The 22,836-nt window shown below is 38.8% G+C and overlaps 1 protein-coding gene across 2 annotated transcripts in view; it reads left to right on the top strand.

The window, feature by feature from the left end:
- The first annotated feature begins 435 nt into the window (after positions 1 to 435).
- The window catches only part of epc2 (enhancer of polycomb homolog 2), a 48,968-nt gene continuing 26,567 nt past the window's right edge, over positions 436 to 22,836 (top strand). The window contains exon 1 of one of the 2 annotated variants that reach the window (XM_079821723.1): positions 436 to 820. In XM_079821723.1, coding sequence (XP_079677849.1) covers positions 668 to 820 — 153 coding nt within the window. In that variant the 5' untranslated portion in view covers positions 436 to 667. The remainder of the gene's footprint in view (positions 821 to 22,836) is intronic. The other variant, XM_079821724.1, reaches the window with a different exon arrangement.

Genomic DNA, 22,836 nt, shown 5'->3' with positions numbered 1-22,836 from the left:
AGTATGGGTTATAGCCTATTTGGCCTTCACATCATATCACTTGAGGGGATAGGTAGTTCGCCCAAATGTATATTAACAGTTGATCAACAGGGGCACTGTAACAGGGGAAGATTAGGACAATTTTAAGGGCCCTGCAAGACAGGGGCCTGTTCAATGCTCGTCTGAAACCACCAGCCATGCAGGGGGGACAGGCTCCCCTGTTGATAACAAACAAATTGGCTTTAATATTGTTTACATTGTTGATTTTAGGCCTCTTTGTCTTAGTGGCACATGTGAAGACGTTATCATCAATATACATTTGTAATGGACGGTATATTAATGTATGTGACAGCTCTCCGATGCACGTATCTGTTCTCTCGTGCCCGTGTGTCGTAATATCGTGTGCACGCATGTTGCATGAGGTGCGCGCGCAGCGGCACACGCGCGCTCCCGCTCACGCTCTTTGGCAGTGTCGCGCGGGCTGTCGGGATCATGTCCGCCATGTTTTCACACCAGCCTAGAAAAAAAAGCCCGTGAAAAAACACCACAACTCGCTCAGAGATGCCTTTAACTGCCGGATTTCGATCGGAGGGACGTCAGTGAGGGCGGCCGCGGAGAGAACCGTCGGCTCGTGTGTGTACTTGTACCGAATGATCCGTGTTTAGTGTGTTTGTGATCGCTGAAAACAATGAGTAAACTCTCGTTCCGCGCGCGAGCGCTAGACGCCGCCAAACCGCTGCCGATCTACCGCAATAAAGACCTCCCGGACCTCACCGACTGCGTCTCCATCAACCGAGCGGTCCCACAAATGCCAACCGGGATGGAAAAGGAAGAGGAGTCGGTATGTAAATGATTTTAAATTCATAATTTTTCATGAGGTTCAGGTGCATAGCAGGGTGTTGGTATTCACGTATCTTTTACGCACGTTTTAGTGCGTAAGTCCATTCTCTGTTCATAGGGATCTGTAAGCAGCGTTCTGAGGCTCTAGGTTACGTATAAAATGGACGGCATTTGCGTAGTCGTGGGAAATGTTTTACACTAGTGGCGTGAACAAGGTTATTTACGTGAGGGATTTGCTAGTGGTCAATGCGCATTGACGTCAGCCTTTTTGCGCAAATGCGTTCGAGATTAACGTATGTTACGACAGGAATACTTGAGTTGAACGGCGTGCCTCTGGCGCCTGAATCTGTTCAATGGTCCTGATGTTTAGTTTCTGCAGCAGCGGGCCGTAGTTATCAGTTTAAGCATACGCAACTGACAGACAGTGCAATCTGCCAATATGACATGTTTTATACTTCACAGTTGAATATCATATAATACAGTGGTTTGTTAATATGGGAATCATTCAGTAGTACCATGGTATACATCAGAGTACTATAACCATGATGTTGCCATGGCACCACAATGTATGTTATGTTTAAACCACCACCCAATGAATAAGTAAAAATAAACTCATAATAATTCTTAATAACAACAATTATAATTTGCTTAAATTTCATTATTATTATTATTATTAGTTTAAAATGTACTGAATTAAGCAGTTTTTTCCATTATTTGTTAATTAATTCAAATGTTAATTGTATGTTTGTCTGCCGAGTCAGTGTGGTGTAACCAACAGGCAAGAAGTTGTTGTTGTTGTTGTTTTTGTCAGAAAGAGCCCTCTCAACCCCCCACTGACTGTTTGACAAGGTCTGCTTTTTAAAACCATTATACATTTCGACCTTTTTATTAAAATAAAGTTTTGGTCAGGTTAAAGGTAGTAATTCCAAGAAAACTTTGTAAAAAATATCATCATATGATATTGATGTGTGTGACACATCATCAAAAATTCATCGGTTCCTTCAGTTGGATTCATCTTGATTCATTTGATTTGTTAGTGAAGTTAGTTTTATTAAAACAGAAGTATTTGAAGTGAACTCTCATGTTGCCATTATGATCAGCAAGCTCAATAGTTTATGTTGGACAGATGTATGGAAAAGCATACTTATGGAAAAAGTATGGAAAGCAAGTACTTGTTAAAAATATGGGTTGTTTTAGAATTTTAGTGATTCTGCTCATCAATTCTGATTCTTTTTGATTCATAGTTTCAATTACAGTAAGGTAAAAACATTTAGTCAAGCATTTATATCAAACATTTCTGTTATTCTGAACATTTTATTGTAATAGTAATATTTCTTATTTTGTAAAAAAAAAATTATTTAGCAATAATAACAATCATAATTATTATTAGTCATATTAATATATAAACACAAATTGTTATAAACACACACACTTTTCAGTTGTAAAAAAAAAAAAAAAATGAATGAAAATTAAAAAAAAAGCGCAATTTTATCCAGAATAATCGCAATTAGAAAATTTCCCCAAATCGGGCAGCCCTAAAATCAATATATATCGCAATATAATTTTTTCAATAACGGTGATATGATTTTTAAACACATTTCCGATGTTTCGATATACAGTGACTCACTGACAGGGCGCAGCCGTCAGAAAGAGTAGAACACGATTGCTACTTGCGTTATGACGTACACTACAGCAGACATGCAGGCTAGATCAAACGCTTCAAGTTTTAGCTACAAAATGAGTAAACCTGACCGCAATACAGATGTGACTGAACAAGCTTCTACAAGGAGAAAGCAGAAGAAATAGTTGATATGAGAGGAAAGACTAATTCAGAGGCGTGGAAGTGGTTCGGCTATCCAATATCTGATAAACTTCACGTTTCAGTGTGCTGCAAAATGTGTTGGAGAGTGGTGCCGACTAGGCGTGCAACAATACATCGATATCGATCAATGCATCGATCTAATGTCTAACAATACGATGCATCGATGCCAAGAAAAACAACATTTGCTCCTCCATTCCTGACACTTTGGACCCTCTTCAGTTTGCCTATCGTCCCAATAGATCGACTGAAGATGCCATTTCTCACGTCCTTCACTCCTGCCTCACTCACATCGACAGCAAAAGTGGGAACTATGTCAGGCTGCTATTTATTGACTATAGCTCAGCCTTTAACACCATAGTTCCCATTAAGCTAACACACAAACTCCTGGATCTAGGCCTGAATTCTTCTCTCTGCCTCTGGATTGAAGATTTCCTCACTGGCAGACCCCAGGCGGTGAGAGTAGGCCAGTTCACCTCCACCTCCATCACCCTGAGTGTTGGAGCTCCACAGGGCTGTGTGCTGAGTCCCCTGCTCTACTCTCTCTACACCCATGACTGTTTGTCCACACACAGCTCCACCTCGATCATCAAGTTTGCTGATGATACTGTTGTCCTGGGTCTCATCTCCAACAACAATGAGACGGCATACTTGGACGAAGTGGAGCAACTGACATCATGGTGCCAGGACAACTGTCTCTCTCTGAATGTTAACAAGACCAAAGAACTGATTGTGGACTTCAGGAAGAGACAGCATCGGTCATACTCCCCTCTCATGATCAGCGGGACACCGGTAGAGAGAGTGAGCAGCTTCAAATACCTGGGTGTGAACATCTCCGAGGATCTGACCTGGACTACACACATCCAGACACAGGTGAAAAAAGCCAGGCAAAGACTGTACCACCTGCGCCAGCTGAGGAAATTCAGGGTTTCACCAGCCATCCTGAAAACTTTCTATCGAGGGGCGATAGAAAGTGTCCTGACTCAGTGCATCACAGCGTGGTACGGGAACAGCACCAGTCACGACTGCAAAGCCCTGCAAAGAGTGGTGCGCTTATCCGAGCGCATCTCAGGCTCAGCTCTCCCGTCTCTGCAGGACATCTTCACCAAACGCTGCAGAGGTAGAGCTACTAAAATCATCAGAGACATTAATCACCCTGCAAACTCTCACTTCACCCTGCTGCCATCTGGTAAGCGCTTCCGTAGCCTGATGGCAAAGACTGAAAGACTCAGGAGGAGTTTCTTCCCCCAGGCCATCAGACTCCTGAACTCAGTCACGTGACTTCACTTCACCCCCGCACACGCATAAACATACGGTCTTTCAACATTAACATCCACATACTGCAATTGCACTGCACTTTACGTCCCTATTGTTACTGCGTAACAACCTGTAATAAACCTTGCACATTATACTTCTTTATATATACATATTATATATTTTATGTTAACCACTTATTTTTAAGTCTACAGTTTATCTCACTTATCATATCCACATATTTTTAATATTTTTATTTTTATCTTATTTCCTATTTTTATCTTTTACTTGATTTATTTATAATTCTACTTATGTTAATACTTTTTATTCTAATTTTATTCTATTTCTATTTAATTTCTTGTAACTGTTATTTGCACTGTCCACGGAGCGGACCTGTTTACATTTCACTGCCAGTTGTATATTGTGTATATAACTGTGTATGTGACAAATAAAACTCTTGAATCTTGAATCTTGATCTTGAGTGTTAAAAATCGACACTTGTAGGCTATTTATATATTTAAGAGGCACATTAGTTTTAACACTCCACATTTTCACCCAATGTCAGTCTATGTACAGGGTTTTTCCTGGGTCAAAAATGGTCTTCGGTGGTGGCTGACAGACATGGTCATCCATACACACACACACACACACACACACACACAGTAAAAAAGTACCCAACCCACGTGATCTGCAAGCGCAATACTGATAATACATTTTAGATAAATTCAAAGAAAGTTTGTAATTTTTGCTTATCTTATTTTGATACCTTATTTTTTACACTATTTACAGATAATTGTTTTGGTATATAATCATATCAATATTAAAAAGTAGTATTAAAAAATGATCAAATAGCCTAATTTTCTGCCATATACAATTTCATAAAATTATCAGCTAGCTAATAACAAATTTGTTCTGGGTTCACCTCACTCCAGTCTAAACTAAATGATTTATAGGCTATTTATTTTACTACACATTGTGAACATAAATAAGCTGAAAGACTGTGGATAATTAAAACTAACTCTTACCCCTACTCTTGCTAAATTGGGTAAGCACACTTGTTCTCATTTCAGAGATGTTCTGAGTAAATGATTAAACTGATTCGTGAGTTCAGTGTTGGACAGTTCAGTTGTTCTAACCAGTTAAAATGATTCGATTCAAAGGAGTCCTATAGGTCGCGAATCGGACATTAGCACACGCGCTGTGTGCGAATCCCTTCTGTTAAAACATTGCGAAAGATTTGTCAACACACAGAAAACACTTCATAACTGGATAGGATTTGTCTCCCGTTTATTGAAAGTATGGTTTATGTCAGCTGGTCAGAGAAGAGTCAACATTTTTTATAGCGCAATTCACACCCAGCGGTAATTAAAGGAAAACATCGTCTGATAGCGCCACGTGCAACATGGATTCGGTCTTCCGACCTTTTGATTTTGATTAACGTTATATGTGAAATATTTGAAAGCGAATGCTTATTTTGAAGACAGAGAGCGTGCGAGCGGGGGAGGAGCTCTCTGATCGTTCTATCTGTCACTCAGTTAATGCAAGCCAGCAGTCATCTATTCTACATCACTCATAAATCACAATAACTGATCAAATAAGGCTTTGGCGGGACAAAAAATTGTTTTGGCGGCCGCCAAAAAATTTTCAATGTAGGAAAAACCCTGTATGTATTATCGCCAAGGCACCGTTCATTCTCGTTTAAATTATCTTTCAGAGCTTGTCAAAGACGCTCGGACAGTGCTTCACGAAAGTTTATCATTTGCCTTGCAAAAAGCAGCGTGCACTCATCTCAAACAGAGCAAAAATAGGCCACTGAATTGAGTCTTTTATTTTTTTGTGCTTCAGTAGATAAAGATCTATGGTTTTGTATACAAGGAGAATAGAGTGCTATGAATCGTTCTTCACACTGAAATTTAAAACCATTAAAAGAAAATGCTCAATAAACTGCGGCATAGGAGCTGCGCGCTGTGACTGTGTTGCTTTAAGCGCATCATTCTGCACACGGGATGCGCATAAGTGCGTTGTGCCGCTCTGTAAAAAAAACTCATAAAGTGAAATTTTCATGTCATGGGACTAGGGCTGGGCGGTATATCGAGTTTGTACAATATATAGATATATTTTTTAGAAATGATATGGAATGAGGCAATATCGTTTATATTGATATACTGTAGATTGATACGAACGTATCTGAAAAATAGCGGAATGTGCATGATACAATTTGTCCTAAACGTGACACATGCTTTATATTAAGGGCTTCAAAATAACTGGTAAGATATAGTTAACGTGTGTAGTTTAAAGCAGCTCGCCCTGTCAGATGCTCGGAGGCTACTTGTGTTGACAGACAGATAAATCAGGGCTCCTGACAAAAATATCAATTAAGGAGCCATTGGCTCCTATAAGGGAAAAACGTAGGCGCCAAATTATTTTTCCAAGTGCCACAAAAGAATAAATGCATTTTAATTTTTCATGTGCAATTATATGGGCGGTGCTGAATTTCATTTTTGGCTTCTTCCATTCTTTCTCATTAAGACAACAGGTTAAGTAAAAAATATATATTTTTTTGTCTTTTTTGCCTGTGTAGAACTGAAACAATTTAAATCTATGCGCCACTTAACATTTGAACAACACCACACACACGCACAGTGATTTTCGCAGTTTTCTCGACTATAGGCTTTATTAATTTGTTGTCATATACATAGAGCGCTTCACAGCTGTTACACATCACATAGGCTACCCAACACTTGATTCGTCTTGTTAAACTACTTCACTAAAACGCTCCCACATTTTACTTGACTTTCCTTCCTTTTGTTAATTTGGTAAATTTGGCAAATTAGAACCTGAAGAAAAAAGTTTTAAACATGTTGATATTTCCAATCACTATGTTGGACAATTCTTATCAGAATCATTTCTATTAAGTTAGTATATATTTTTTTAGGTAAAACTGTTAAATTTTTAAGCAATATCTCATGTAGGATTTTTCCTTTCCGTTATATATACTAGGGATGCAACAATACAGTTAGTCCACGGTTCAATACATACATCGGTTTTTAACTTTGGTTCGGTTCTGATGGCTTGTCACATCAGTTTTTTGTTATTCTATTCTTAGGCAACTGGAACAGCAAGAGGTTAAGGAGATAAAAGGCATTTTTTATTGCAATACTCTTTCTTTATTTTACTTAAAATAATTGAAAACACTTACTTAAACTTAAAACTTTACTTAAAAAAAAAAACCATGTACACATTCCTAGTGTATTGTAAAATATAAAATAAATATATATAAAGATTTACACTGGCAGAATTACAACAGTAGTACAGCAGCATTTAAGTATGAAATTGAATAAATAAATGTAAAAATAAAACACTACATAGTAGGGATGCGCGGTATACCGGTACTGGAAAAATACCGGTATATATTTTATTTCAAACGGTACGATATCATGATTTTGCTAATTTCGGTATATGCTGCTGTTCCGAAGTTCACCGCTAGGTGGCAGCGCGCTACCCAAACTGACGCGAAACCGGCAAATGTGGCAACAGAACAAGATGAATACAGCAGTCTCACTCAACACGCACAAAACTCATTAATAAAGAGAAGATTAGTGGAATGTGGAATTACTTTGCTTATAAAACTGCTGAAGAACCATCAAACATTGCCAAGCATCGGTCACTTAATTCCTGACTTGTAAGACATTAAGAGATTGACAGGTGAGTGCATAATTCTAACGATCTAATTTAGACATTTTTCTTTTAACACTGATCAACGCACATACATATGATCGTATCGTTTAAATATAAAGAAATCTCCAGCGTTCGTTTCAACCAGTGACGTTTAGATTTCATAATATTTGCACGCATGCTATTGCACTATTTACATCCGCGAAAGACATAACCAACTGTGTTTATGTGACTACTCACTAAAGATTGACATTTTTGACATAATTTTGTGTGTATTTGACTGAGGAAAAACAACTTAATTTGGAATGCGCTTTAGACTTGTGTGTGTGTGTGTTGTTGGCATTAGCGCAAAGAAAACTCTCTCTCAAAGAGCTCTCATCCCTCATTCATATGTATTACGAACTGCTATAAAATCGCTCGCATGTTCAAATTGGCGAGGTTTAAAAAGACGTGGGCAGTGATTTCCGTCAGCTGTCCCGCAACGGAAGCGAAAGTGTTGAATCTGAGCGCGCAGATGCTTTTATAGTGCAGGTGCGATGTCTTTTGAAGCCAGAAGCAATTTGCTCATTTTGAGAGAATGGAGACGCGCAGTAATGCTGAAATTACTTACAAAAAAGTTTCCAAATGACTGATTGATGTGATAATCTTTTGTTGATTTATTTAATAATAAACATTTGCAGTAATTTCCCACTTCATAAACCCAAAACTTGCGAGAGTGAGTAAAATTATGCGTAATACCCGCATCAAAATTCAGACCCTGTATGGTATCGATTTAATATCGGTACTTCGGTATTAGATTGTGGTACCGTACCGAAGACAAAATTGTGGTATCGAGCCATCCCTACTACATAGACTTCACTATAAAATATACATTGATTCTTATTAAAGCTACTGTATTAGTTTTTTCAGTCAAGAGCAGCGAGTGATTTTCTCTTTGTCTTTTGTTGTTGTATTAACATTAAACGGATAGTTTATTCAAAAATGAAAATTCTTTCATCGAGAAATGAATACAGGTTTGGAACAATATTAGAGTGAGTAAATAATGACATAATTTTAGAGGTGAACTGTCCCTTTAAGGACCGCGTGTTCACTACTGCTCTGTTGTCAATTTAAGACCTCCGTTCTAATATACAGACACACACAATTTTACTTTCACTTTAGACATAACCGACTGTGTTTGTGTTAACCTTGTGTGTATTTGACAGTATTAGCGCAGTAAGACGACTACTTAGTTCAGTAATCACGTGTTTGACAGGCGTTTAGTGCGCATGTTAAAACCGCGCACGCAAATGAGCCGGCAAGGCTTTAAAACGCATGCAAATAATGAACTTTCTTGATTGTGAATATCTATAGTGTTCTGTGAGTATAACTCTACCACTAACGTGTGATGTGAATGTATGTTGCGTTGTTCAGTAGGCTATTGGGATGGAGGCAAATCATAGCATTTGTAGAAAAATTATTATTTAATGAAAAAACGAAAAACTGCAATTCACAAGCGCGTATTGAACCGTGAATGCCGTACCGAACGGTTCAATATTATATTGAGAATTGTGGCATCCCTAATATATACTGTCCACTAGGAGGTGCTCTAAGCATATCTTATCCTTGATTTGTTTTCCCTGAATTGATGCTGGTTTTGAAAGTGAAAGTGACGCACGTTCGTTGTTCTGTGTCTTTAATAATATCAACACATTAATTATTTATCTCTCATCCACCCGTAATTAATTACAATGTTATGATCCGCTCATCACAAACACACTCAAAAATATCCACGCACACACATACGTCCGCTAAACTTCACTGCGGACAAATAAGCATGATCAAAAACATTTGTGATCTTATTTTTCCTTCAGACAACAAGTTAAGAGAGTCAACAATGCAAAGCAAGAAAGGAATTTTATTCACTATTTAAAATAGCCTGTCGGGCAGGGCGGTGATACGTTTTGCGTATTCCTGTGAAGTTAAGGCAGTAACAGAAAAGTTTAAAAAGAGTAAAATATATTGAGAATAAGAATTCATATCAGTATCAATTAAAAACTAGAATTGTTACTGATTAGTTGGCGTCCACACAGTAGGGGTGGGACAAAAAATCGATATGCCGATTTATCGCAATATTTCCGGCCGCGAGACGTTATCGATACTCTGGCTCCAAGTATCGATATTTTTAAAAACTGAATATTTAAATGAATGTCTACATTTTGGCTTACCGGAGTGGCAGTACCCCCAGACTTCCTGTGCTGGCGGCGTGGCGCTTCCCAGATTGCAGATGATCAGATGAACCGAACAGTGAAGAAGAAATACGAGCGCAATGGCTGGCCGACAAAAAAAAAATCACAAATGCACCCGCGTCTTTTAAATCAAAAGTTTGGATCCATTTTGGATTTTGTAGTGACGATACAAAAAAAGCTCACTAAAGACTATGTAATCGGCAAGAACTGTCTCGGAAAAATAAAATACAATGGCAACACAAACAACATGCATTCCCACCTCGTGCGCCATCAGTGAATCAGCCTACGCTGGATGACATTTGTATGGCAAAGCTACCTTTTTTGATAGAACTGCTTGTGCTTGGTTTGTTACCACAGTTATCTGTGTGCTTCCTCAGTGATGAAGTTTAACATTCGCGGCTGTCTTTTCTTAAACTCCTCGGGATCCATCTTGACGACTGCAGTGCAGGCAGATCGCTCGCGCGGTTGTGATTCTCCTGGGAGAGCGCGCGCCGCGCGGCCACAAATAAACTTATATGGATTTGAAATTATTTTGTCAACTTGAAATACAGGCATATTTTAGTAGATCTGTTCCTAAAAATATGCATATATGTTTTAGGAACACATCTACAATATACATGCTTATATATTCGTTTGCACGTGACTGTTTAAAACCCGTGTTTAGACCCGTGTTTCTCCCTTGTCCTACCCGACCTGCACCCGTATCCGACACACTAGGATGTTTTTCACCCGTGCAGGACTCTGACAGTGTACATGTTTAAAAGACAAGTTTATTATTGTACCGCTTGGTACTCAAATGTGACCATATTTTATTATATAAGGTTTTATACTGGGTGTGTTTTTGTACATTTTTAGTAATGTGTGCATTTTGCAATTTCTAAATATGAAATGTTGCTGCTATGAATAAGTTAGTGATGTGACCTTTCTTTATTAAAAATCATTTAGTCACAGAAACTGTTCTCTCATGGCTTTTTGATAGCTTTATATGCACTTACTGTACTTTAATGCTATTTCAAAAAAGATGAAGTTTTAATAAATTAAATATATGATCATATGACTTTTTTGATGCTTGTTTTTCCATTTACAAAATGATATCGTGATATATCGTGGGTGATTTTCTTCCAATATATCGTCTGTCACAGAATTGCTGGTATCGTGATATATCGTTATCGTGGGCAAAATATCGTGATATTATCGTATCGTGTGTTGACCTGTGATTCCCACCCCTACCACACAGCCTTCCTGCACTTTTACAAGTAGAGTAGGGTAACTTACTTGGTTGTTCATTCATTGACACATCTCTGCCGCTTTCTATCTCTCTCCGGCTGGCACAGCCGTCAGTGTTGTTGCTTGATAGAGATGAGGGCTTTAAAAAAGCATGATATTTTCCGTTTTGACATACGTTTCTGGCGCATATTTTGGCGCTCAGACTTTGATTTTGCAAACTTTGCTGCGCGTCGTCTCATTTTATTACATCAACACACAACAAGACTGGTCGCCAATGGCGATCTCAGCAAAAATTTCACTCGCAAATTAATATTTTCGGTCACAAATGCGACCGTTTTAGTCGCAGTCTGGAGCCCTGAGATAAATACAGTGTTTAATGCGTTTGAAATGTGGGGCTTTCCTCTGTGCATAGCTTTCATGTCACAGGTATATTCTCCATCTGTAAATGTTAGAAAGTCATGCAAATATGTTAATTTTGCTGTCCGAAGAGGACGGCCTTCTGCATGTGAATCTCCGCTAAAATCCAGGCTTCCGTGAATGAGCTCTGCCATGCACATGCGTGCCAAACAGAAGGAACACGATAGAATAGGAACGCAATAATGCTGACTAAAGTGTACATAGCCTATTTCTAAAATATTTGTTGTTGGACAATAAATGTGCTGTATGTGGAATTTTAAACCTTTGAGTAAGTATATTTTTATGAAAGTGACCATTATAATGGGGTAATCAAATTAGAGATGTTCCGATACCCTTTTTCCCTTCCCGATACCGATTCCGATACCTGGGCTCAGGGTATTGGCCGATACCAAGTACTGATCCAATACTTGGGTGTGTATCTGTATATACAGCTGTATATACTACTAGCCCTGTATGAATTGCTAGAATTATTTTATGGTGTGTTTCAGACTTATCCCTTAATAAAACATGAACAAATACATACAGTGAACTACTGTATTCATACAGAATTTTTATTATCTGACATGCATTTGACTGTAATATTATTGGTATCGGATCGGTACATAGGTTCAAGTACTCGCCGATACCGATGCCAGAATTTTTTCGGACTCGGAACAACTCTAAATCAAATATAGGCTAATACGCTCTTTGTTTTTATTAAATTTTAAGTGAATTTAAAAACTAAATTATTAATTTTGTTTTTAGATTGTAAACCCCCTTTTTGCACATAATATATTGCATAGGCTAAATTACATTCACTGTATTTGTATATAGCCTTCAATAATCAATATTTGTTTTTAGGACATCACTGGGCAGGATGTGAAATAAAATTATTATTAAAATAAATACAGATTTATTTTTATCCAGATAGAAAAACGTAGAAAATACCGGGATATATATTTTTTGGCCATATCGCCCAGCCCTACATGGGACCTTCAATGCGGTAGTACCGTAAGGAATGTTTTATGTGCGGCAGGTACACTATTTAAAGTGTTAAACATTAGGGGTGTGACAAGACGCTTATCTCACGAGATTGGGTTCACGAGAACGAGACGAGTTAAGACTTTTACATAGTATATTTAAGAAATTCTCAATGATGAAATACATGACTAGAAAAATTGTTTGCAGGTGCATTTGAAATGTTTTAACACTTCTTGTAATGAATGTAATTTCAGTTCAGTTACGTTTGAATGCGCTCTCCCGTTTATTTTTCACTTTCACGATCGTGCGTACTCTGTGAATAGGGAGTGGTGGTGCTGAACGCACATTTTAAAATATACGTCTGACGCTTCTGCTGCACAACGTATCCTCCGCCACCACGGTCCAGTCCACTAACATGTAACACACACTCGTACACACACTCAATGCGAGAGCTTCCCTTACACGTAACACACACACTCATAACACACGCTCAATGTCTTATCGTCACGTGATCAGTGCTGCACACTAGGTAAACTCCAAAAGCTTGTGTTCGATGAGCTGATGGAATTGAAGCGACTAGGGATGCAACAATACAGTTAGTCCACGGTTCAATACATACCTCGGTTTTTAACTTCGGTTCGGTTCTGATGGCTTGTCACATCAGTTTTTTGCTATTCTATTCTTAGGCGACAGGAACAGCAAGAGGTTAAGGAGAAAAAAGACAATTTTTTATTGCAATACTCTTTCTTTATTTTACTTAAAAGAATTGAAAAACCTTACTTAAACTTAAAACTAAAAAAAAAAAAACCCTTGTACACATTCCTAGTGTATTGTATAATATAAAATAAATATATATAAAGATTTACACTGGCAGCTCAGAGCTGTACAGCAGCATTTAAGTATGAAATGTAAAAATAAAACACTACATAGACTTCACTATAAAATAAACACTGATTCTTATTAAATCTACTGTATTAAAAGTTTTTAAGTCAAGAGCAGTGAGTGATTTTCTCTTTGTCTTTTGTTGTTGTATTAACATTAAAGGGATAGTTCATTCAAAAATGAAAATTCTGTCATCGAGAAATTAATACAGGTTTGGAACAATATTAGAGTGAGTAAATAATGACATAATTTTAGAGGTGAACTGTCCCTTTAAGGACCGCGTGTTGACAAGGCTGCCTGCGTGCATCTAATATACAGACACACCGATTTTACTTTCACTTTAGACATAACCGACTGTGTTTATGTTAACCTTGTGTGTATTTGACAGTATTAGTGCAGTAAGACAACTACTTAGTTCAGTAATCACGTGTTTGACAGGCGTTTAGTGCGCATGTTAAAACCGCGCACGCGAATGAGCCGGCAAGGCTTTAAAACGCATGCAAATAATGAACTTTCTTGATTGTGAATAACTATAGTGTTCCGTGAGTATAACTCTACCACTAACGTGTGATGTGAATGTATGTCGCATTGTTCAGTATTGGGATGGAGGCAAATTATAGAATTTGTAGAAAAATAATTAATTGAATGCAAAACCGCAATTCACAAGCGCGTATTGAACCGTGAATGCCGTACCGAACGGTTCAATATTATATTGAGAATTGTGGCATCCCTAGAAGTGACTGTTATCCACTTGAAGTAAATCGTTTTTTTTTTTGTTTTTTTTTTAAAAAGCAAAACTACAGTGGAGGCATAATGTAAAGGTAGCGTTGGCATATTCTATCCTAACTTCAGGAGAAAGGGTCTGAAATTATTTAAAGGGGTCATAGAATGACATTTTTGTACAAGTTAATATGATTCTTTAGTGTCTAAATGAAAAGTTTGTAATATACTTTAATTAAAAATTCTCATTAGTATTGTAAGAAAACACTCATTTTACCTGGTCAAACCCAGCTCAGTTTTCAGCAAGTCATTTCAGTGTATGTGACTTTAAATGATAATGAGCTCTGCTGACCCCGCCCCCTCTGCTCTGTGGGGCGTTCGGTTCGACCCGACACAACACCACAACACACGTGGAGTGTTGCCTTGACAACATTTGAGGGTATATTTTCGAGAAATAATGGCAACGGGAGTCTCTGAGGACACATCTGAGCAACATTATCATTTTGAACCGGAGTCGGACCAGGAACAGATGACGAACCCATCGAAGTTCGAACAGGACGTTTCTGAATGGTTGGTTAACGTCATGTCACTTTGATCTATCTTTGTACTGGCAGAGTAGTGTAGTTGCTATGTGTTTACTGATGTATGTGTTAGTTCATTGACAGATTGATGTTATGTTTATAAGATTTTTTTTTTACATTACTTCTTAATCAGTAACAGACACCGTTATAAACCATGTACAAAAGTAAGCTTAGTGTAGTGTTACCACGTTAACTTTATAACCAGAGTACACAGTTTGTAATAACAAACATAACGCGTTGTTCATTATAAATGTGGGATTATGAATTATATTGAGAACGTCATACACAGAAAGCATGCCGTAATGTAACTTACCCTGTAAACTTTAGCCTCATTCATCGTGAAGCGTGCAAGCGTCTTGCAAAGATTAATATAAAGGTTAATAAAACGTTACACTCGCATCTTCCTGAGGTGCAGCAGGAACACAATCCTTTTTTCAAGAGCAGCTTATTAGCAAAACCTGCTTTATACTGACGCTCGTTTATAAAGCAGTCTGCTGAGAAATGATTCGCGCAAACATTGACGTTGATCGGGGGGAATATTCCCTTCTAAAACAAAACTCAGCAGCCACTGGGTCTTCAGCGGTTCGGATTTAGGAACATCAAAATGACTGCTATGTTCGTTATTACACCAACAACACCACAATCGCTTAGACGCCATTCTGCTCCAGCGTATATCAACAATGGCGGACTGATGACAGCTCGCTCAGGGCGGGTCTGTGTTGAAACGCTGCTGTCAATCAACAATCTTAGGAGGGGCGTACACCGTGTAACGTCACACGGTCAAACGGGTCGATTTGAGACAGGGGAAAATATATAAGGAGATTAAAAAAAAACTCTGGATGTATTTTTATCATTGTAGGATGGTTGTGTACAGGCACTGCCAACACACATTTCCATATAATCAACTTGTAAAAGTGCATGTACCATTCTATGACCCCTTTAAAAAAATAGCAGCTCAAGCTGCATCATTGAATCAACATCATATCTTTATATAAATTGTATTATTACAGTTTTTTCAGTTACACTTTTGACCACTTATCTGGAACAGGTGTAATAGTTGAAGACGATTCAGATTTCAGACAAATGCAATTCCATTCATCAACATAGCAGCTTTGCACTCAGTTCTTATCAATCATATTAGGGATGTGGCGGTGATGAAGTTTTCCACCAGTTAATCAACATGTGACAACACCGGTAATTAGGGATTGGTATTGAGACAAATTTCACGATTCAATTAGATTTCCATTCACAATTAGATTCAATATCGATTATTGTAAATATTAGGGCTGGGTATTGACACAAATTTCACGATTCTATTTCCATTCACAAGCATTCAATTACGATTTCTTTACAATATTGTGTATATATATTATATATATCATTATTAGTTTCTTAACTAATGATGTAAACTATACCTGGTAGTCAGTAGGTATTCACTGTATCCTCCAGAGTTAGATAAGTCCATTCTCATCTCTGTGCGTGCCATAACTCTGTCTGACGCACCCATCGCTAGCCTAGCTTAGCACATAGACTGGAGGTAAATGGCTCCAGCTAGCCTACTGCTACTAGCCTACAAAATAACGGCAACATTTTCCTATTTACATGTTGTGATGTGTATAGTTACATTGTGTACTAAGCGATTTTCTAGACCGATATGGCTAGGAACTATTCTCTCATTCCTGCGTAAGGATCAAGGAACTTTGCTGCCGTACTATGGGTGCAGCAGGCACATTGATATTACACAGCGCCATATGGTTTTTCTGAGCTAAATGTGACATTACATGACATTATTTACAAGCTGTTTTATTGACATCTTTCCACTGTTGAAACTCTGATTGTGCGATTACATGTGACATGTTACGGCTTTTGGAAAGTTAAAATATACAGTGGGGAGAACAAGTATTTGATACACTGCCGATTGTGCAGGTTTGCCCACTTACAAAGCATGTAGAAGTCTTTCATTTTTTTAATTCAAAAATCCAGAAAATCCCATTTTATGATTTTTAAAAAATGTATCTGCATTTTATTGCATGACATAAGTATTTGATCACCTACCAACCAGTAAGAATTCCGGCTCTCACAGACCTGTTTTCTTTAAGAAGCCCTCCTGTTCTCCACTCATTACCTGTATTAACTGCACCTGTTTGAACTCGTTACCTGTATAAAAGACACCTGTCCACACACTCAATCAAACAGACTCCAACCTCTCCACAATGGCCAAGACCAGAGAGCTGTGGAAGGACATCAGGGATAAAATTGTAGACCTGCACAAGGCTGGGATGGGCTAAAGGACAATAGGCAAGCAGCTTGGTGAGAAGGCAACAACTGTTGGTGCAATTGACCTATCGGTAAGTCCCGCCCCCCTTAGTTACTGTTGCTAACTCGGACAAACAAACGCAGTTGCTATATCTTACAATGACAGCTGTCAGTGTGAAAACCTTATCCCAAGATGTTTTTGGACACAGAATGTAGTGTATACCCCGTCCGAATGATGGCCAAACTTTACTGATGGTTTATCAAGTTTATTACATTGTTTTTCACTAAAAAAAAATCACTGTATTAACGTCTCATTCACAAACTCTCTCTCTAGCCCTCTCTCCGTGGCATTACAATTAACATACACAGCAAATTACACAAAAACACTCACAGTAAACAAACCTATACACAGACCATATGTCTTTTCGGGGGTTCAGTTAATAACTGGTAAACTTTGTATCTGCAAAACAACTCCGATAAACTGCGTGCAAGCTCTTCCTTTCATTACTACCCGTAGACTAGAACACCCATCAAAATAGGAGTCCTCCTTATAAGACAGATAATGCAGACCTTTAAACATATCTAAACGATTATATCTAAACGAGCGATGGTTTACAGATCTCAATGCAAATGGGAGAAGACTCTTGTTACGATCACAGATGATAACATCCAGGATCAACACTGTTCATGTACCGCAGGGTAAGATTACATAAATTCACATTTAATCAGTTTAATATGGAGAGATGCACTGAAAAGTAGACCTTCGTGTTTCTGACCTACACCGTTGCATGTGAACAGTTAGGTATAGTTAGTTGGTTTGTACGTTAGCAGGGAATTAATAACTTTAATAGTAACTTAATGAGAGTATGACAACCAGAAAACCCTCTCAGGATCCCTGTAATCAGTGTTGCAGTACCTCAGGCACGACGTTTACCATTTTTGTAGCATAAACACCATCAAACCGATGAGAGCTTCGGATTTTCCAATGTTTCTCTATGGCGCTGACACCTAAAGATATCCGAGTTCCGGTCCCAGCGCAACTGATACTCAACTGCCATTGGCTCATCTGCGTTCGATGGGAGGGGCTTACCGATAGGTCAATTATTAGAAAATGGTAGAAGTTCAAGATGACGGTCAATCTCCCTCGGTCTGGGGCACCATGCAAGATCTCACCTCGTGTGGCATCAATGATCATGAGGAAGGTGAGACCTGGTCAATGACCTGAAGAGAGCTGGGACCACAGTCTCAAAGAAAACCATTAGTAACACATGGTCATGGATAAAAATCCTGCAGTGCAGGCAAGGTCCCCCTGCTCAAGCCAGCGCATGTCCAGGTCCGTCTGAAGCCAATGACCATCTGGATGATCCAGAGGAGGAATGGGAGATGGTTATATGGTCTGATGAGACAAAAATAGAGCTTTTTGGTCTAAACTCCACTCGCCGTGTTTGGAGGAAGATAAATGAGTACAACCCCAAGAACACCATACTCAATGAAAGTATGGTGAAGGGGCTCTCCACGGCTCTGCTTTCGTCTGCGAAAAAGTTAAGAAACTCAACGCTAAGCCCTCAGTACTGAGCCGAGCAACTCCCTCACAGGGAGTACTTGCTGTATTTTGCCTTGTTTTTAATGTACTGTATGGAAAATAATGTGTTAAATGAACTTGAGAGAAAATTAGATGCATGGGACAGCCAAGTCAGATCCGCGTCATGTTCGGCAATGGCCAATCTTTTTATTTTTTTTTAAATTTTTTATTTTTTTAATTGAAGTTGCATGACATAAATACACATTTGGTCATATAATACATATTTTGCTCTTGTCCTACAACATCATCTTTTTTCCCCCAGACGGCAGTGGCCAATCTTAAAGTGACAGTAGCACTGATAATGTCTGTCATTAAAGGGGTGGTAAAACACATTCTTTTGAAGGCTTGATTGTGTTTGTGGGGTGCACTGTAACATAAGTTCATGCTTCGTTTTTAAAAAATTGCATTATTTTTCATATATTTTACCTTTATTCTACACTGCTCTGTCCCTCTTTGTAAAAACGGTCTGATGGTTTCCGGGTTCTATGAAGCCAGACCTCTCACACTTGTCAGCATTGCAATTCTCTTTGTAGGCCTATACACTATTTGATAGATATCATGTTTAGACGCACTACACTTAAACAACGTTTTATTCAATTCATTACATTATATTTATATTGACTAGTACCTACTTTAGATGTATAGATTACGTTGCTCATGCAAGTTGCAAAACAGGTTATAGACTGTTAAAATAACAAACATTTTAAATTAAAACTTATGATAGACAAAAACCGACTCTCGTCTTTTCTTTCGTTTTTAAATCTTTTTACAAGAAATCTTGCAGGTCATAAAGAACTTTGTTTTTCCACCTCCAAGAAAGGACAGGTGCTCTCCATTATTTCTCCTTGTTTACTTAAAGGTCCCATGGCATGGCATTTTTCTATTATTTTATAATGTTTCCTGAGCTGTACTTATATTGTTAGTATGACTTTTACATCATAAAATGTCATAATTTAGAAATAAAAGGCATTTTTTCTATACTGCTGTTTGCCCTGTGGCTGAATGCCCTGCTTCAAGAGGCGTGTCTGCTGTGAGACTTCAGTAAAAACACCCACTGTTGTGATTGGCTGACATCTTTGCATTTTATATGAGCGGAGGGGGCGTGGTTTAACGAGGCACGAGCAGGCACGAGTCTGCCAGGGAGACGGATGGACCTGAGTTCACTTCACATCAGTTCTCAGCATGTCTGAACTGTTTTAGTTACAGCATATACTTTAGGTTATTAGTCTATTTCTAGTCGGAGGGACTGTCACTCATGTCAGAAAGTTAGTAACTTTAGTAAATTATGGATCAGCGCTGACTGGAGACGCGAACCGTTTAGAACGATTCAGTCCGATTTGGTGAACTGATTCGGTTCACTAAAAAGAACTGGTTCAAAAGAAAGATCGTTCGCGAACCGGACATCACTAATGTATCAGAGACTGAGCTCAGCGATTGCTAACAAAGTTATTTATAGTAACTACTGAGTTATGAGAGCGCTGTCAGTCAGCGCGAGTTTATTGTGTTTGTATCTGAGAGTTCTGAATAAACAGTCATACCGAGTCCGTCTCTTCATCATTATTCTACCAACTTTGTAACACATGCAAAGTACCATTACAGCTGTCGAGATGAACGAGTTAAAAGTAAGTGTTGATAATAGCATTATTTTTTAAATAAAATAAAAGCGTCAGTGACGCGCGTTGAGTACACAGCGCAAACAAAGACACAACAGCAGTAATCGGATGTAATCCAGTTTATTGTGGGGCTAGGCTGGCTAGCCCGGATATGCTCAAGCTTACCCCCTTCTGCTTAAACTCGCGCCGCGTTTGGTGCCTCCGCTGTGGGCCAGATGCAGTACTGTGGGTCGGGGATGTTGAAGGCCGAGCTTCGGCGTGTGTGAGGTTTATCTCTGCTGATGTTGAGCAGAAACTCATGACTGTATGCACATTTTAGAACCGATAGACGCGACGAGGACGTACAAAAACACTGACTCACAAGATATAAAACACGAAAACACCGTTCTGTCTGGAGAGAGAGAAGCCGCATTGTGTGCACGAATAATAAATAATTAGCTACACATCAGAAATCACTGATCACAGATCAGAAGGAACTGAAAAAAGACTTCTGTTTTCATTTGTACATCCAAACACTGAGAAACTGCCAGCGTTCACTCGTTCACAAGCAATGATGCAATGATCTCTCGACGAGCGTTTGCATGGGCGTGCCAGATTCTCTGGGAGGAGGAAAGGGAGGAAACCGTGCCTGCTTGGACGTCAAACCAGGAGACTTCAGGATTGGCTAGTCTGGCCTGTCATTTTCTCAAAGGCAGAGAAAGACAGCCACAACTCGGTTTTACACCGATCAACATTTCTATCCACTTGGGGACAATATTCAGGCTAGGGGAACTCATATTAATGTTGAAAAACCTCATAAAATGAAAATGTCATGCCATGGGACCTTTAAAGGCCGTTTTCCTTGCTTTACTCGAGGCAAAAAGCCATGTGTTGACTTTGAAACAGAGTAGACTTTACATTATATGCATCTGTGGTGGAATTGCTAGATTTTCACATCGATACATGTTTATTTTAATGCGGATGCGCTCTCACTTTAATTCAGCGCCAGCACATCAAAAAATAGACTCTGTGCGGAAACGATCGCAGCACATCTGTATGGCTACGCGCTCCTGGAACGACTGACGGACCGAAGCCGCGTGCAGTGTGAAAGCTGTATCCGATAACATGGGTACGGAAAAAATACGCACCGCATGCGCACTGCAAACGGAGTGTGAAACGGGCGTCAGCAGGTGCCATGCTCGATGTATGCGCCACTTTCATACGGCTTTCTTGTGCCACAGTGCCTTCATACTGTTACAGATTTGTCCACCACCCTTCTTCTGTCATCATTATATTTTACGGGGAAGCCAAAATGCTCCCATACATACGATTTGAATGATGCGGGAGGCTTTTCAAGTTCTTCTCCGCTAGCCACTTTTGACTGATTAACATGCCGTGTTCACGTGTTTCTCTGAAACATCGAGTTTAAAGGAACGAGATCACTTAAAAAGCAATATCGGCAGAAAAACTTTTCTTTTAAAAGTCTTTATGTCTGCGATCGCTAAACAATTCAGATTAATCCACAAATAAAAAAAAACGTGCGTGCCGAACCGTGGGTCGTGATCCGGACAGATCACGGATTAACTGCAATCCGTTAAACCCCTACTGGGCTCAGGGTATCGGCCGATACCGAGTTCTGATCCGATACTTGGGTCTGTATCTGTATATACAGCTGTATATACGACTAGCCCTATATGAATTGCTAGAATTATTTTATGGTGTGCTTCAGACTTATCCCTTAAAGGGTTAGTTCACCCAAAAATGAAAATTCTGTCATTAATTACTCACCCTCACGTCGTTCGAGACCCGTAAGACCTCCGTTCATATTCGGAACACAAATGAAGATATTTTTGTTGAAAGCTGATGGCTGAGAAAGGCCTCCATTGGCATTCAGTACACTTATACTCCCAAGACGGATAAAAGGCACTCAAAACATCGTTACAAAGTCCATCTCACCACAGTGACTCTACAATAATCTTACGATGCGACGGCAATAGTTTTTGTGCGCAAAAAAAATCAAAATAACACCTTTTTCCAACTTGTATGCGTCGTCGAGGCACACGCGGAAGGCAATAACAAGCTGGATAAAGGTGTTATTTTGATTTTTTTTTTTGCGCACAAAAACTATTGTCGTCGCATCGTAAGATTATTGTAGAGTCACTGTGGTGAGATGGACTTTGTAATGACATTTTAAGTGCCTTTTATCGGTCTTGGGAGTATAAGTGTACTGAATGCCAATGGAGGCCTAACTGAAGCCTTTCTCAGCCATCAGCTTTCAACAAAAATATCTTCATTTGTGTTCCGAATATGAACGGAGGTCTTACGGGTCTCGAACGACATAAGGGTGAGTAATTAATGACAGAATTTTCATTTTTGGGTGAACTAACCCTTTAATAAAACATGAACAAATACATACAGTGAACTACTGTATTTATTACAGTATGTTTATTATCTGACATGCATTTGACAGTAATATTAAAATAATCTCTTTACAACAAAACAAGTGAAAAATAAGCAACCATCTAGGCATTATTATTATTAGTAGAGACGTATTATTATTACTTGGAGACGTAGCTAAATTTTAGGGCTGGGTAAAAAAATATCGATTTCTCGATTTTAATTGATTCTCACTTTTACAAAACAATATCGATTATTAAATCCCAAGAATTGATTACCGGTAGTCTATTTTTTTTTTACGAAATTCAAAAACATAAATACCGTTTTGGCGCTTTGGCGTGAGATCGCTCTGCCGCAGCTCAGCTCAAGAGAACCAGCAGCGCGGAGCAGACATGAACGGATCTTCTCTTCCGCCTTAATACCAGTA

The sequence above is a fragment of the Gobio gobio genome (assembly GCF_949357685.1).
Source record: "Gobio gobio genome assembly, chromosome: 7".
Lineage (NCBI taxonomy): Eukaryota > Metazoa > Chordata > Actinopteri > Cypriniformes > Gobionidae > Gobio > Gobio gobio.
The sequence above is the reverse complement of the archived record's forward strand: the minus strand, read 5'-3'. Positions and strand labels throughout refer to the sequence as shown.